At 38.1% G+C, this 15,744-nt stretch overlaps 1 protein-coding gene across 1 annotated transcript; it reads left to right on the top strand.

Annotated features, from left to right (window-relative positions):
- Positions 1-405: 405 nt before the first annotated feature.
- itgb3a (integrin beta 3a) lies at positions 406-14,397 on the top strand. Its single transcript, XM_072368229.1, has 15 exons — positions 406-496; positions 1,271-1,356; positions 1,604-1,808; positions 1,954-2,203; positions 2,369-2,531; positions 2,641-2,802; positions 2,906-3,001; positions 3,101-3,190; positions 3,293-3,427; positions 3,496-3,925; positions 10,196-10,418; positions 12,269-12,369; positions 12,584-12,703; positions 13,088-13,254; positions 13,398-14,397. Exons 1-15 carry the CDS (start codon positions 430-432, stop codon positions 13,461-13,463), a joined length of 2,361 nt encoding a protein of 786 aa, XP_072224330.1. The 5' UTR covers positions 406-429; the 3' UTR covers positions 13,464-14,397.
- Positions 14,398-15,744: the final 1,347 nt, after the last annotated feature.

Here is a 15,744-nt window from a genome sequence, read left to right as displayed (position 1 = left end):
TTTTACTTTTATTTCTAATGGATCACTGCTTAAATAATGGATTGTTAATTTGTCCACATGCTGTAACACAATATCTTTCCACTCAGCTCGTGACAAAGTTATGAGGTTTCTGGTTTACAAAGGGAAGTTATGAAGTTGACCAAAAAACGATGTTGTCTGTCCGCGTGTTGAAAATGCGGTAGTCTTTGCCGTCATAATTCATCGCTGTTTAATTGCTTATCTTCAAATAATAACAAAGGTTTTAAACCATTAAAAGACGGGTCTGAACATGCATTTAAACAGCGAGCATTTCTCAATATAAGTAGGGGGGTGGTTGATGTGTGAGGCAACATAAAGCCCAACATGCGGAATGAGGAAAGGCGTTCAAATTAAAAGTGAGCAGACCTGCAGGGAACTCGTATCTGAAGCCAGCTCCGTTACTCTCCAGTCATGGGAACTTCATCAAACTGTGTAGCATTACTGTTTCTTATTTTGTCCTCAGCATCTAAAGTCTGCGGTAAGAAGTTTTATTTCTTCTGATTACTTTTGAAACTTTCACCTGCTGGGGTGAACTGGCGCATTTCCCACTTGTAGGACACCTTTGAAGGTGTTCATGTTTGCTGTGTAGCCTGTGTTGAATTTTTTATTTGATCAAACAAATCCATAGGAGACAGAATCATTTATTGTTCAATTACTAGACGGGGCGACACTATTCGTTGTAACGCCTCTGAAACATTCCTCGCTTTTCCTTATAAGGGAGCGAAAACATTCGTGATGCGTTTCCCAGGGCGAGGTGTCCTCCTCCTGTTCATCGTTACAGCTTTGTAAAATCAAGATTTCTTTCGTGATTGCATTAAAATTTGGTTTCCCTTTAATTTAATCTGTTACCTCTAAGGCGGTCTAAACAGATACACTCTGGTTCACTATTGTCTAATCTATCAGAGCAAATCACTAAAAAAGACTATATACCAGTGGGAGGTACTGTACCTTATCAAAACACACTGGCAGATGTTATCAACATAGGAAATAAGTTGCCTATTCTTACTTGCTTTGGGAGCTGATAGTACGTGTTCATTTGAAAAAAAATCTTTTCAAATATGTGAACCCTAGCTGACCATCACTGTACTTCAGTGTTACACTTGAATGAGCCACACCCATAGACAACACAGGACAACAGACACGATGGAGATCTGATTTAATCTGTTGAAAGAACGCTTGATTCGCTCTGAAAAGTACCTTTCTTCTTTGCTGTAAGTTTGATAACGTTTGCACCCCCCTCTCATTTTCCCAGGTTCTAACATATGCACATCACGAGGGGTCACCACTTGTCAACAGTGCCTGGCCGTTCATCCTAGCTGTGCCTGGTGCTCTCAAGAGGTAAATTAAACAAAAATAAAAGACAAAAAACCCAACACTGATACTGACACAGTGCATAGCTGCCCCTCCTAGTCATTGCTCAGTGATGCAAGTTAGAGCAGAGGCCAAATTTCTTAACAGTAATGTTCTAGTTTCTCCCATAAAATTGGGAGGGAATTTACGTCTGTGTTCAAATATCTTAATACAAATCTTTATCTGCATTAACTACTTATTTGAATACTCATCAGAAAGCATGTGGCTGTTTCAGGTGTTTGGGAAGGGAGGGTCCAGTGTTTCTCGCTGTGACCTAAAACAGAATCTTCTAGATGGAGGTTGCAGTGCAGCAGCTCTGGAGTTTCCCTCCAGCACTCTCACTATTACAAAGGACACACCGCTCAGCAACAAGGCTGCAGGTACAGCTGATGACGTCACCCAGGTCCGGCCTCAGAAAATCCATATGACTCTAAGACCAGGTACGTCAACACTCAAAACAAATTACAACAAACTACTAAATTTTGCTCCCAGTGCTGCAGCCTGCAGAGTGTTTTTTTTTGTTCTGCTTAAAAGACACATGAAAGGTTGAGGGATGTCTGTGGCCCTCTTTTCTTTCCCTCTCAGGTGATGCCAAGCGTTTCGATGTGACTGTGAAACAGGTGGAGGACTACCCTGTGGACCTCTACTATCTGATGGATCTCTCATATTCAATGATAGACGACTTGAGTCGCTTGAGCGACTTGGGTAACAAGCTTGCAGAGACCATGGGCAAAACCACAAGCAAACTGCGTATGGGGTTTGGAGCCTTTGTGGACAAGAGTATATCTCCATTCATACTGACCCACCCTGACGCAATTAAAAACCCTTGTATCGGGTGCGTAGAGAGCTTATGGTCATATAAGAATTGGGGAGTAGCAGAAGCTGATCGTGATGTTATCTAGTACACAAATTTGAAAATTCACCTGGTTGTGTTAAAAAAATCACAAATCATTTTTCTCCTTCACTGATTACCCCCTTCTTACTCATCCTTTATAAACAGAATTGAAAGACAATGCCAACCTTCTTTTGGGTTCAAGAATTTGTTGTCACTGACAGAGAAGGTGGCTCGCTTCACTGAGGAAGTGAAGAAACAGCAGGTGTCTAGAAACATTGATATGCCTGAGGGTGGCTTCGATGCCATCATGCAGGCTATCGTGTGCAAGGTATAACATGCAGGCAGAATTCAGCCACAAATAATCGCTGATGTTCACAATTGAATAGGTGCTTGTATACATATGTGCTTGTCTTTCTCTTTGTGTCCATCCTCATCAGGAAAAGATTGGCTGGCGTCCAGATGCCTCACACCTTCTGGTGTTTACCACTGATGCCAAATCTCACACTGCTCTTGATGGACACTTCGGTGGCACTGTGCAGCCCAACGATGGACTGTGTCACCTCGATAATGACAACCTTTACTATAAATCTAAAGTGCTGGTATATGGAGAAATTTAAATATGCCTTTATTTCCTCTAATTATTTTTTAAGCTGTTGTACAAACCAATGCTTTTCAATACTAATTGTTTCTTGTGCCTTCCAGGACTATCCTTCCCTTGGGCTCATAACGGAAAAAGTGTCAAAAAACAACATAAATTTAATTTTTGCTGTGACTTCTAATGTGGTGGAGCTTTACAGGGTAAACAAAGAGCTCTGTTTGAGCTGCTGCATGAATTCATTATATTATAATACATTTAAAAACTGCATCATCATCTTGTATTACATTTTTTTTTCCCAGAACTACAGTAATCTCATTCCAGGCACAACCGTTGGAATACTGTCCCGTGACTCTGGGAATGTTATTCAGCTGATTGAGAAGTCCTATGCGGTGAGGGCTTTCTGAAATTATGTATCTCACCTGTTCAATCTGAAAGAAATGTATGGTATGAGTGATAAACTGGCATGTGATTGCTAACTTTATGCTGAGCAGAAAATCCGCTCCAAAGTGGAGCTAGAGCTGCTGGGAGTCCCAGATGAGTTGAGTCTCTCTGTCAATGCCACTTGCCTAAACGAAGAGGTCATCTCTGGACTCAAGTCCTGCTCTGGTCTCAAGATCGGAGACACAGTATGTATCATTATGAATGATGTAGCATGTGTACAAACAATGGTGTCTGAGAAATTTGTCTTTTTCAGGTCTCTTTCAGTGTAGAGGCTCAGTTGCGTCGATGCCCTAAAGAAAAAAGTCACACTTTTACCATCAAACCTCTTGGCTTCAAGGATTCCTTGGAGGTTACTGTGGACTTTGCTTGTACCTGTGACTGTGAAGCAAAGGCAGAGCCTAACAGTTCCTTCTGTAGCAATGGCAATGGGACCTACGAATGTGCCGTTTGCCAGTGTCACAAGGGTCGATTGGGCCCGCGATGCGAATGCTCATTGGAGGACTACAGTCCATCTGATGATGTCAACTGCATCTCAAAACCTGGGAGCCCAATCTGCAATGGAAGAGGAGACTGTTTGTGTGGACAGTGCTCCTGTCACGCAAACGAGTTTGGTCAGGTGTGGGGAAAATTCTGTGAATGTGACGATTTCACCTGCTTGCGCTTCAAAGGGGCTCTGTGCTCTGGTGAGTAGCTACAAGTCAATCACTGTCAAGATCTGTTTAGTTTAGCCACGAGTTGAACATTTTGTTGAAAATAAGTGAGGAAGTTCCTCACGGAGCTAACAATTAGGTGACACAAAACAGATTCTCCTTGCTCACTAAAAAACTATCAATTTTCACTGAAAGAACCTGTTCCACAAAAAGCACATCTGTTCAGTTAGGTACCAAACGATTATATGTGGACCTTTTTTTAAACTTGGAAATAAACAAAAGAATTTAAAACTTATAACTGATTTGAATTGGCACAAATGCAGTATATCAGTGTCGAAACTGAGTTTAATGACAAAACGAAAACTCCGTGAAAAACGACAAAGGAAAATAATTCAAACTGAGAAGGATTTGGGGATCTTCTTTATCAATCTCTAAAATCATTTAAATGATTTTGATAATCTAGAAAAAATTTATGTTTCGCAAGGTTTGATGCTGAAAAGTACTACAGAATGGTCACGATCTTTAAGATCTAACACCTCCAGCTCCTTCATTACACCTGAAATAGGCTCAATGATAAAAGAAAATTACTTCCAACACTTTCGCTGACTTCTTTGAAAAACAACATGAGAAGATGGCAAGAGCAATTCATGAAGACTCGGGAACAGAAATCTGTGACACAGTTAGAATCTGATGGAACTCATAGTAAGCCGTGATGAGAGTAACTTTACTGGGTAGGTTTTTATCACATTGTATTATGGAGCTTACATCATATACTGTATATCATATTAGTTTATTATTGCACATCAAGGTTGGCAATCCAAACAAGTAACGGAAGAGCCGCAAAAGCTTACACACACTCTCCTGTTATTGTATATTTACAAAAATAAGAATTTGTACAACTCTATGAATCTATTCAAGTGTTGCTTTAAATGTTGAGACCACAAGGGATTTTTGGACATAATGATCGCCTTTCCTTTCATAAAGGTGTTTCTTAGCACTGAAGCTCCTTCCCTCAACATGCAGAAAATTTGAGCAGCTTAGATACTTCCAGATAATTTTGCTCATCTGAGAACTTTCTGAAGCAGAGGGTAGGGTGCCCCTGTACTCAGTACACAGTAAATCAACATGAAAGTAAATATACTCTATATGAGACTAAATTATCTTGATACCATTCTTTTTTATTACAAAAAAGCTTCTGGCTCACAAAGTTGATTCAGTCACCCAATCCAAGAGTAAACACCTTTCATTTTTGCTATTCTGGTATTAGCATTTACAGACTTTCACTTAATCAGTTGGTGGCAGAAATATCCACACCTGGGCACACAATCTTCAATCGTCATGTGTTACAATGTTTAAATTCTGGTGTGTAGCCCATGATTAGTAAGTCAGGAAAGATTATGCTGCCCTTCCCTTCCTTTTCCCTGTTATGAGTACTCACTGTGCTGTGACATAGTTACATTGTTATCTCGAGTCTCTCTCTTCTCTGTAAACACATTCAGTTGATTAGCATAGTTTTCCTGTGACTTAGCTTGAAAAATCATCTTAAAAGTTGTTTCTTTTAAAGTAATAGCTCATCATTAATGCAGCATTTTCTCATTCATAGTGCCCATATACGCCAAATCATAAATAATTCATAAACCTTACTAAAGATAATGCTTGTGACTGATTCTCTGTCATGTCTGCACACTTAATGTGTATATTATATTAAAAGCTAGTTGGAATACACACTCATTTACTGCTGCTTGTATTTGACTGCTGTTGTTACCACTCACAAGGAGCACTCGTCATAGCTATCTGCACAACTCAGTGCAGTTTCTCAATTAGTGATGAAGCTTAATTAGCTTTTGTCAATGCATTATTCAACCTAACAGCAGTTTGGGGATATGATTGTGTAAATGACAGGTGAGCAATACCAAAAACTCAACAGGAAGCTATGCTTTAAGATTGATGTAGATAAGGCAGAGCATAATTTTAACTGTGCATTCAAGTTAACTAGTTCTGCTTTTTATAAAAGATTACTATAGTTGTGTGTTTGCTTTGGCTATGGAGAAGATTTGGCAAATACAAGAAAATAACCTGTGTGATGTCACCAAGGTATCTTTTCCAGAACTTTGAGTCCTGTAGTATAAAGAAGGCATGTGGAGTTACGATGAATGTGTTCAGACAGGCAGCGTTTTACGTAAAGATGTTACCATTTGGGAAATGATAAAAAGCAATACTTTTGAGGCTGGATGCCAAGATATCTCAGCCTCAGCTGCCCTGAGTTTGCATTTCTTCAGACCTTTAACTTTACATTGCATTAGGAGAGAAACTAGAAAAAAAAGGAATTATAATGTAATGACCAAAAGCAGATGTTTAAAAACATCCAACTCAAAATCATACAACATCAAGATTTCAAAGCCAGACTAACACCCAGATATTGTGAATGAGAGTTAATCACTCCTGCATGTATATGCTCAACTTGACTCAGATGGGCCAAGGCGCTCTGCACGTTTTTTTAAGGACAGTAAAGCATTAGTGTATATTAATTTGGCCAAATTCCCAATAAAGGTGCTCTCATTCACATATTTTAGTGTTATTTATGTCAGATGGCTACACACATCAGTGTATGAAAAGCAACTCATTAAGACTATGTGTTAACTTGCATTTCTAGACTGTCACTCTACCCTAATAAAATCCTGATTTTATAGCCACAGTATCATACCATAAAGTCACCATTCAGTTTACTTAAAGGCAACATCTGTGCTGTGAATTTGGCTATACTTACATTTACAATGATCTCCCACGGGGCAAGTTAGAAGCAACAGAATGTCTCATATGTCTGTATTCTCACAGTCTGCAGCATTGCGTTATTAGACATACTTCAGTCAATAATTCAACTCCCCTGTCATGCATGTATCCTGGGACAAGGACAGTGTTCTGATTAAATGGCCAGATCTAGCTGTAGTTCACAGCTACTGCCACTGGAGCTCACTATGCTTGTTTTTACATTGCATCATTTCAATGTAGCTACCTTTGTTATTCAAATGAAAATCCTCTTTAATCTACATCTGTCTCACAGGATAAATTACCTCCTGATGAGGTTCTCTGGTGTCACTGGGATGTTGTGAGCAGAGTTTGGGGGCCCAAACGTTACAGGGTGGGCCCGCTGTGAATTGAGTTTGTTCAGTTGCATTGTGCAGATCCTTGAACAGATCAAGGTCTTGGCAGTTTGGAAGCTGGGTCAACACACTACACACTTTCTTGTGCTCTTTAAACTGTAGTTTTAAGTTTGACCTTTTTTAAATTTTACTTCAAGCTGCAGTTTTAAGGTGTTTAGTAGGGTGCACAGACCTGTTGGGGAAGGTTGCTTCCTTTAAATGAGTGCTACTGTCTTGTGGGGGTTTGCTTGGTCTGAACAACAGAGCACTGTATTGTTCAAGATGATAAATGCTATTCACTTCATCTGTCACTGGTTTAGATGCTGTGGCTGATCGATATACATATCCATCACTATCTTATAATCCTTTAATCCTTTTTTGGTTTTACAGCTTTCAGTGCTGACACCCATGGCTAGGGCAGACAGACTTGTTTACGCCCATTGAAGTGTAAATGGTGCAAGACCTTCCACAGAACTACAGTCATAATGTCGTGTTTAAAGAGTGGGTGTCCCTCGGTCCCTCCTCAATCTCCTCATCTTGACCCAGAGCTCAGATGAGCTCCATCACTGGTGTTTCTTCCATTGCTGCGGTGTTGTGGGACTGATGCAAAGCTAAGGAGCAGGAGTCAGCAGGCATAGCCACAGGGCCCATAAATATAAGGCAAGAATGAACAGGAAAGATTGCATTCCTCTGCTAGCAGCGAGCCTCCATTCTGTTCTCTTATAACTCTTTCTGTAAACAATGTCATTTTTACTTTTAATTTTTTGTTCATGTGCTTTTATCATGCATCTTTGTTAAACTTATCATAAGTACCAGTATGTGATAAATAACTGTGTCGTCTCACTGAGAGATGAGCAGGAGGAGACCTGAAAAAAAATCTGCTTTATGTGTGTGAATCGACTTTTATATCAAGGAGAATGACAACAAACTGATTGAAGTGGCAGTGTTGGAGTTTGTAGAACACACATTTTTAATGTTTTCGGGATGTTTTTATGTCACAGTTGTTATCTTATTGATAGGGTTAGACAGTGACTGCATGACCATTATGTGAGACATAGGAACCACTGGCGAAGACTTGTTTTGGAAGGTGAAATGAGTAACCCTTGGGCCCTCTGTGATATTTCATGACCAGTCTCTCCCTCCATTCTGATCCAACTGGGCACTGACTCACACACTTTGGTCTTTGGCATCCATTTCCAAATCCTGTTTAGTTTCCTGCTAAGAACGCAGCAGTCTCTGGGGCTCTGCCATTGTCTCTAAGGTTACCTAATGTGCTGATTTAGGTTGCCTTTCAGTTATCCAGAGGGAAAAGCTCACGCTGAGATTGTGTCATCAAACAGCTGCCTCATTATTACACCACTTCTGAAATTACCTGGCTTTTTTTTGCTATGTATGATTCAGCACTGTCTGAAGATGTATATCTGCCAAGCTTTACAATCATTTCACTTGAGCTACTTTCACAAGAGGACATTTTCTGCCTCGAAATTGAGTTTATTAGGATGTCTGTTCCCAGGTAATTTAGATGAATAAACAATCTATCAACAACTTTTTGAAGACACGAGCAGTAATGTAAAGACTTAAGATTGACATCGATTACTGATTCAGATGCAGGTTAGTGCCTTGTTTGTTTTAAATAACATGGTTGATCTACCAGTTAATCTAACCAATTAATTGCAAGAGGCACAATTCTAATTTTAGATTGTTGAAAATTATACTTAAGTACTCAAATAAATCCCAAACATAACACTTTACACCTAACTAGTAATTACAAGTTGCAGAAGTTCCGAACACAATCACAGGTACACTTGCCTGTGCATGCAACATATTTTCAGTGTAACATAGGCAACAAGGTTGCTAAAACCAAAGCAGTTAAACAACACTCACAGCCTACAGTCTTGTTGTAATGCAACGTCTTCACACCATTTCCTGGAGACTTAGCTCTTATCCTGTGTGGAAAAAAACCCCACATTTATTAAATATTAGGTAATACACCATCCATACACAGATGCAAGAGTGATTCATTTTGCAATTAAGCAATGTGTATTTCACACTTTTATTTGCCTAGCCTTACCCTTTATGTTGAAACATATTGGAATAATTACTCATGTAGATGAAGCTTTAGGACTATACATACAATATACATTACAACAGATACGTATACAAACTCATGCAATCATACCTAAATTGCAAATTATCCAAATTTATATCATCCCTCTACTACTGCATTATTTTCAAATTAAAAAGTATTTGCTGATATGAATATTCAAAACAAAATGTCTTATTTAAAATACAATACCTAATTTCCAATTGGCCTAAGACTCTGCAGATAGCCGACTTATGAACATCATAAATCTCTCAGTTTTGGATGTATGAAGATTGTCTGCATCATGGGAATCAATCATCAAGAAGAACGAAAAAAGATGTGATTGTAAAACTTAGATTGACAAGAATACAACCAACCAACTAAAATTCAGGGGAGACACAGTTGTACCAGTAATTGGAATGTACAGTATAGTCCATATAAACACTAATCACAGCATTGCTTTCCCTGTTTAGCTCTGAAAATAGCCTCAGATGCGGCACAGTGGTTATCATTGGAAATCAAAGTCCCTGTGACAGCTCTATAGGTAGCATCCAAGCAAAAAACCTTTGCTTGGTCAAAAAATAGAAAGATTAAACTTTGTAGAGAAACATTGAAAAAACCTTGATGAATATTGGGAGACATTTTTTGGTTAGCTCAGATGGGGTTCTTCCTCAGTGAATGTAGTTCCAACAGTGAAGTCCAGATTTGTGCATGTGTGCAAAAGATATCATAAGAGATAATATTTTTGAATCATGGACTTCTGTGAAAGCCATGATACTGCCTAAAAGTTTTACCTCCGGTCTTCGGAGGCTTTGCAGATGTGGAATATTCTAGCAAGACCCCTGCCAAAATCACACAATAAGATTTGACTTGGACAAGTTGAATGACTTCAGTTTATTTGAACGCTTCTGTGGTATTTTTAAATAGAAAACTATTAGCAGAATATCTCTCCAGAAACACTAAACTATTACTGTTGGGTGAAAAAAAATTAGATATTTTGAAACTGATTTGATTGAATACTGGATTTATATTTAAAGTGAATGTTAGGATTAACCTGGTCATTCTTCTTGATTTTTTCAGGTAATGGTAAGTGTGACTGTGGTTTCTGCCAGTGTGATGCTGGCTGGAAAGGGGAGAACTGTAACTGCTCCAAACGTACCGACACCTGCATGTCCAGCTCCGGGATGTTGTGCAATGGCTATGGTTATTGTGAGTGTGGGGTGTGTCAGTGCACTGTGCCCGGTGCCTATGGAGTTACCTGTGAAAAATGCTACACCTGTCCTGATGCGTGCCTCATAAAACAGTGAGTGAACACTTTGGGACTTAGACAATTGAAGAAACATCCAGAGATTCAGTCTGTATCAGCTCTAGAACTGTAGGCCCAAGACAAACCAAGCTTGTCCTGACTTAAAACTGTGAATTAGAAGCAATAGAAGCCATATAATGACACAGTGATATTGATGCAGGTTTATCCAATTTCTTGCAACAGAAATTAGGCAGAGTAAAGGCTACATTCATCATTAGACTGCTTGTTTAATCTGAATGAGCAATGCTTGAAAACCATTTACAAGTGGAGGATAGAAATGTTAAAATGGTAAATGGTTGCATTTTTATAAGAAATATAGCCAGTTTAGTAGGCTCCTGGAAGGAAGAAGTAAAACCCCTACTTGAGCTGACTAAACAGAAGAGGGGCTGGAGAAAATCACATGAAAACAGTTGTTCTTACATAGTCCCGCGTAAATTTTTCACGTTTTAGAGAAAAAAACACATTCTAAAGACTTGGAGAACCTTGGAGTACAGAAAAATGTCCTTTGAAAGGCAATTAAAGTGTAACTGCCCTTGTACACCAAGCTGACAATCAGCCATTGGGCACATCTGGAACAGTAGTGAACATCTGCCTCTCTTGTATTTTCAGTGTATGCGCACTGTCAGCGTTGTTGAACCTGTCAGTGTTTTTTTCTGCCGATTCAACAAAACTTATTAGCTTCAGGTCTTGAATTTTTCAAAATTTTCACCTACTAATAGAGAAAGTGGGCTGGATTTAGACCATCATGAGACAAGTTAGTTTTACTGTACTGATGATGTGTTGTTGGAATATGGCTAACATAACATGTCAAACACCATCGCTTTTCATTTATCATCTTCATTTCTCCACAAGAAGTAACACTTTCACAACAACTTGACCATAAAGAGTGAAGGACCTGCAGGCCTGAGTGACTTCTCTCACAAACAGACCTGATGCTAACCAACATGTTAAATATGTAGAAAAACCATCAGCTGAGTCTGACAAAGCAAACAATGCAGTCCAAAAATACAAGAGACGCATACATTTAGCAATCGTCCAGGTGTGCTCAGTGGCTAATTATTGGTTTAGTGTATAAGGTCATGGAGTTTATTTCCCTGGGAGCATACATGCCCTCAATACATTCCATGCACTCTACCTTGAAACTAGTTGAGATAGCTTGTATCCAAAGTTGACATTTTAACCCTTGGAAGGTTATAAAGAAAAAGTAGTTTAGCATCCATAATTGATTAGGCATTATAATTTTGTACATTGTTTCTGCATATCTCTGATAAAATGCAATCACAATACACTGAAATGATTTTATGAGTATAAACAACACATAATTTATCAATTTACCGAATGCAAACAGTCATTTAAGTGGATTACAGATTCCATTGCTACTGAAATAAATAAGGAAACACACTGACTAAAATGTTAGGATTAAATTTTATCCTTTAATAAAAGGGATCCATTCAGCACCAGTTTATACACAGTTTGTGCCATGTCTGTGATATAATTTTTAATCAGACTCAATGGATGGCGAGATCTCTTGTTTTTTGACGAGGGATTGAAATTAATCATTTTGATCTTCATGCTCAACCACTTCCTTGTACAACAATGTACAGCAGAGAGCAACTGATGCAATTTGTTGCACTTTCAACATTCCAGGAGGATCACACAAACTGCCCCCACACATATTTCACCAAAGTTAGGAGTGGTATCATCTTAACACTCAGGAGTTGCCAGCATTTTATACATTCTTCTCTCTGTTAGTTTATATATCCCATCCATGTTAAATCAAGCTATATACTGCCTCTAAAGAACCATTTGCATTGTGCAAAGATATGAGTGTGTTGGTGTTCTTGCAGGGAGTGTGTCGAGTGTCAGCACTTCAAGAGAGGAGGGAGATTTGAAGACAACAGCTGCAATAGAGTCTGTAAAAATGAAATAAAAGTAGTGGATGAACTGGGTGAGAACTCTTCGATCTGATCTCTTTATATGTTGTGATCATGGCCTGTAGTGGTAATGTTGCACTCTTGTGTTCCTGCTCCTCATCATAAACCACTGAAAGCAATTGAAGGCAACGTACATTGTGGTCCAAGTATTTTGTTGACTGATGAATATTGCATGCTTTTAAAGAGAACTTCTGCCTTGAAACCATTTTCTTTTTCTTTATCTCACAGTTTTCCATGCTACGAAAACACTGAATTGCTCATACAAAGATGAAAATGACTGCATTGTGCACTTCCAGTCTATTGAAGATGAAAGTGGCAGTACCATCCTGTTTGTAGTCAAAGAACCAGGTATTGTAAGAGTTTGTAGCATTGTGGGTCATTCAAACTGCTAGAGACAAAGCTTTATGATTTAGCAACATTATCATTACAAAATATTGTGTACTTGAATGCATTTCCAGTCTATTTCTGGCAGACCAAAGCAACAGTCAAACAATGTGTGCATTCAGTAATGTTTTATTGAATAAAGTATTGAATAAAGTATTGAATTGTAGTTACAATTGTAGTTACACAAGTACACTGTTCCATTCCATAGAAACGTATTGTACAGTGATGGCGTGCCAGATGATTGTGACATGTGTATCAGACTGTATAGGGCAGTAGTTGTTACACTTCACGAAAGTATTCATGGAGCTCATTTTCTCGTTGACTCTGTTCCTATCCCTTGTCTCTCAGTGTGCGTTGAGGGTCCTGACATCTTAGTGGTGCTCATGGCGGTGGCAGGAGCCATTCTACTACTGGGTCTTGCTGGCTTGCTTATCTGGAAGCTGCTCGTCACCATCCATGATCGAAATGAGTATGCAAAGTTTGAGGAGGAGAAAGCCAAAGCCCAATGGGATACGGTGAGGAAATGACAAATAAAACACTAAAAGCTTCACATTCAGGGATTGATTGAATATAGCTGCTCTCTGTAGGAGAAAGTCTAAGCTGAACTGTGCAAAGCTGGACTATATTAAACAGCATTATCTTTGTATTCATTTTGCAGGGTAACAATCCTTTGTACAAAGGAGCTACCTCCACCTTTACTAACGTAGCATACCGAGGTAACTAAACTAAATACAACAAGGGAAAACTCAGGGGTCAACGGCATCAAACGACTGCCACACAGAAGCACAGAAAAGGATGGGAGGATGATACTTTACACTGTCATGAAACCGGCTACTGTTGCAGAAAAAGTGGTTGTAGCTGTGAACAACTCGATCTAATAATTGTATATTTTGTAAAAATAATTCCAACTTTTGATATAATCCTCTTATGGCTTTTGGGTCACATTTGTAGCATTCTCTATGTACTGTATGTGCATTTAGAGAGGAGGTCATTAACATCCAGTGTCGGTTTACACTTTACACAAAAGTTTGTCCCTTTAGTGCTCATCTTTTAGCTTTTCCACCACGATTGCAGCTATTTTTTAAGATTTGTTTGACTTTTATTTGCTTCTGTACATCTCTTGGTGAGGCACTTGACAATAAAAATATATGCTGCAGGTTTACTGGGATGTCTGATGTGCACGTTGCATTTCTAATGCAAACCAGCAGTGGTTACTTTTCATCTTTTATCACTGCATTATCACCTGTTTTCTTGTGCTTGGTGGGATTTTTATTTAATAATTGTGTTTTTGAAATAGTTTTATTTGTTTCAGATATTCATCGGACAATGTCTTACTCTTTATTTTTGTATGTGAACAGACTTCATTCTACAGCTAATGGTACAGCCTCGAAGTCACGCAAACAACCTATGTTCGTACATTGTGGTTTGTGAGGGTTTTTTTCACTTCTTTCTCAGGATGTGGTCTGCAAGTTCACCAATATATTTCAGACTTTTTTTTTTAAAGAGAATTTCCATAAATAAGGGAAATGCATAAAGATTGTATCTTGCTTCACCAACTTTTGTCATCTTTGAGTTCCTTTACAAAATGTCAGGTCTACTTTTAGCACTTATTAAAATCAAACACCAGAAGTTGTTTGAGATTCATATGTCACCAATATATTTCAGTCTTTTTTTTTTAAAGAGAATTTTCATAAACAAGGGATATGCATAAAGATTATATCTTGCTTCACCAACTTTTTTGTCATCTTTGAGTTCTTTTACAAAATGTCAGGTCTGCTTTTAGCACTTATTAAAATCAAACACCAGAAGTTGTTTGAGATTCATATGTCAGATTGAAAGCAATAAGTGACTTTTGAAAACCGAAATAATGTCAATTGTGGTTGAAGATTTCAATAAATATTTATGATGTCCTGTGTGATTTCAGCATGAAACTAAACTGTGTCATTTTACCTTCCTGACAACTTTGCAAACAGCCAGCTGCTTGACTAAGTGCTAAAATAGATACTCTGACATTTTCTTAATGCAAACACTAAGAATTAGTACATAAAAAATATAGATATCAATATATAATTATTTTGCTAACACATTTGTGGCTTTTCTTTTGTCTTCTGCTAAACATCACATGTCAAGATTTTTGTAAATGGTGTATCTTTATCTGCAGTAACAGGATGTGGTAAAATGTTAAATAACTTTATAGCCATATGAATTTATTCTCAATAAAAGTTTAAAAACACACACTGCTCTCATATACACAAACTATTTTTTTATATTTATGTATTTTTTCTCAGAAAATGAATGTAAATTTGTAACTGAACTGTCTTCAGCAATGTACATTCTAAAAGTGACTAATCTTATCCTCAAAGTTACAAATAAAAAGCTATTAGGCCCAAGACGTTACTATACTTAGTTACTTTATACAAAGACCTGCAGTGTTTAACAAAATAGTTGCTGTTCCAGCATGGACCCAGTCTAAAATTCACAAAAGTTGTAACTTGTTTAAATAGAAACTGCATTTTTCTCATTTCTGACTGACATCAAAATGAATGGTTGTATGTCTCCCTCTGGTGTGCAGTGCAAATGCTACAGCACGTGTAAAAGTGAAACCCTCAAGTTTGTCTTCTGGAAGTACTCAGATCTTTTGCTTGAGGTATGAATGCTTCATTGTGGGAAAAATTATTCTACTATCAAAAAATGATGCATATCAATTTACTGCCACTACACATAGTAAAATTACTCTATCGCTGTGCAGTAAAATGGATCCTGGTAGTGTTTTACATGACATGTGGTGTTTTTGTATGACTATTACTGCTGCATCAATGTGTATGTTGCATTTTTTTTCTCTCTATGCATAAGAATGAGCTTTTTTGTCTCCTTAACACAATTTTCAGTCTCCTTAATTACATTAGTACATCATGAGAAAAACAACTGTATTTGTGTATTTGTAAGACTGTAAAACTGTGTACAACTAATACAAGTAGGTTTTCAAATAGTTTATTTGATATAGA

This window comes from Leuresthes tenuis, unplaced genomic scaffold (assembly GCF_036924035.1).
Source record: "Leuresthes tenuis unplaced genomic scaffold, fLeuTen1.0.hap1 SCAF_17, whole genome shotgun sequence".
Lineage (NCBI taxonomy): Eukaryota > Metazoa > Chordata > Actinopteri > Atheriniformes > Atherinopsidae > Leuresthes > Leuresthes tenuis.
The sequence above is the reverse complement of the archived record's forward strand: the minus strand, read 5'-3'. Positions and strand labels throughout refer to the sequence as shown.

Coding starts and splice junctions, on each gene's coding strand:
- itgb3a (XM_072368229.1), top strand. CDS start 430: ATGGGAACTTCATCAAACTGTGTAGCATTACTGTTTCTTATTTTGTCC. Junction 497..1,270: donor CTCAGCATCTAAAGTCTGCG/GTAAGAAGTTTT, acceptor TCATTTTCCCAG/GTTCTAACATATGCACATCA. Junction 3,191..3,292: donor TGATTGAGAAGTCCTATGCG/GTGAGGGCTTTC, acceptor TATGCTGAGCAG/AAAATCCGCTCCAAAGTGGA.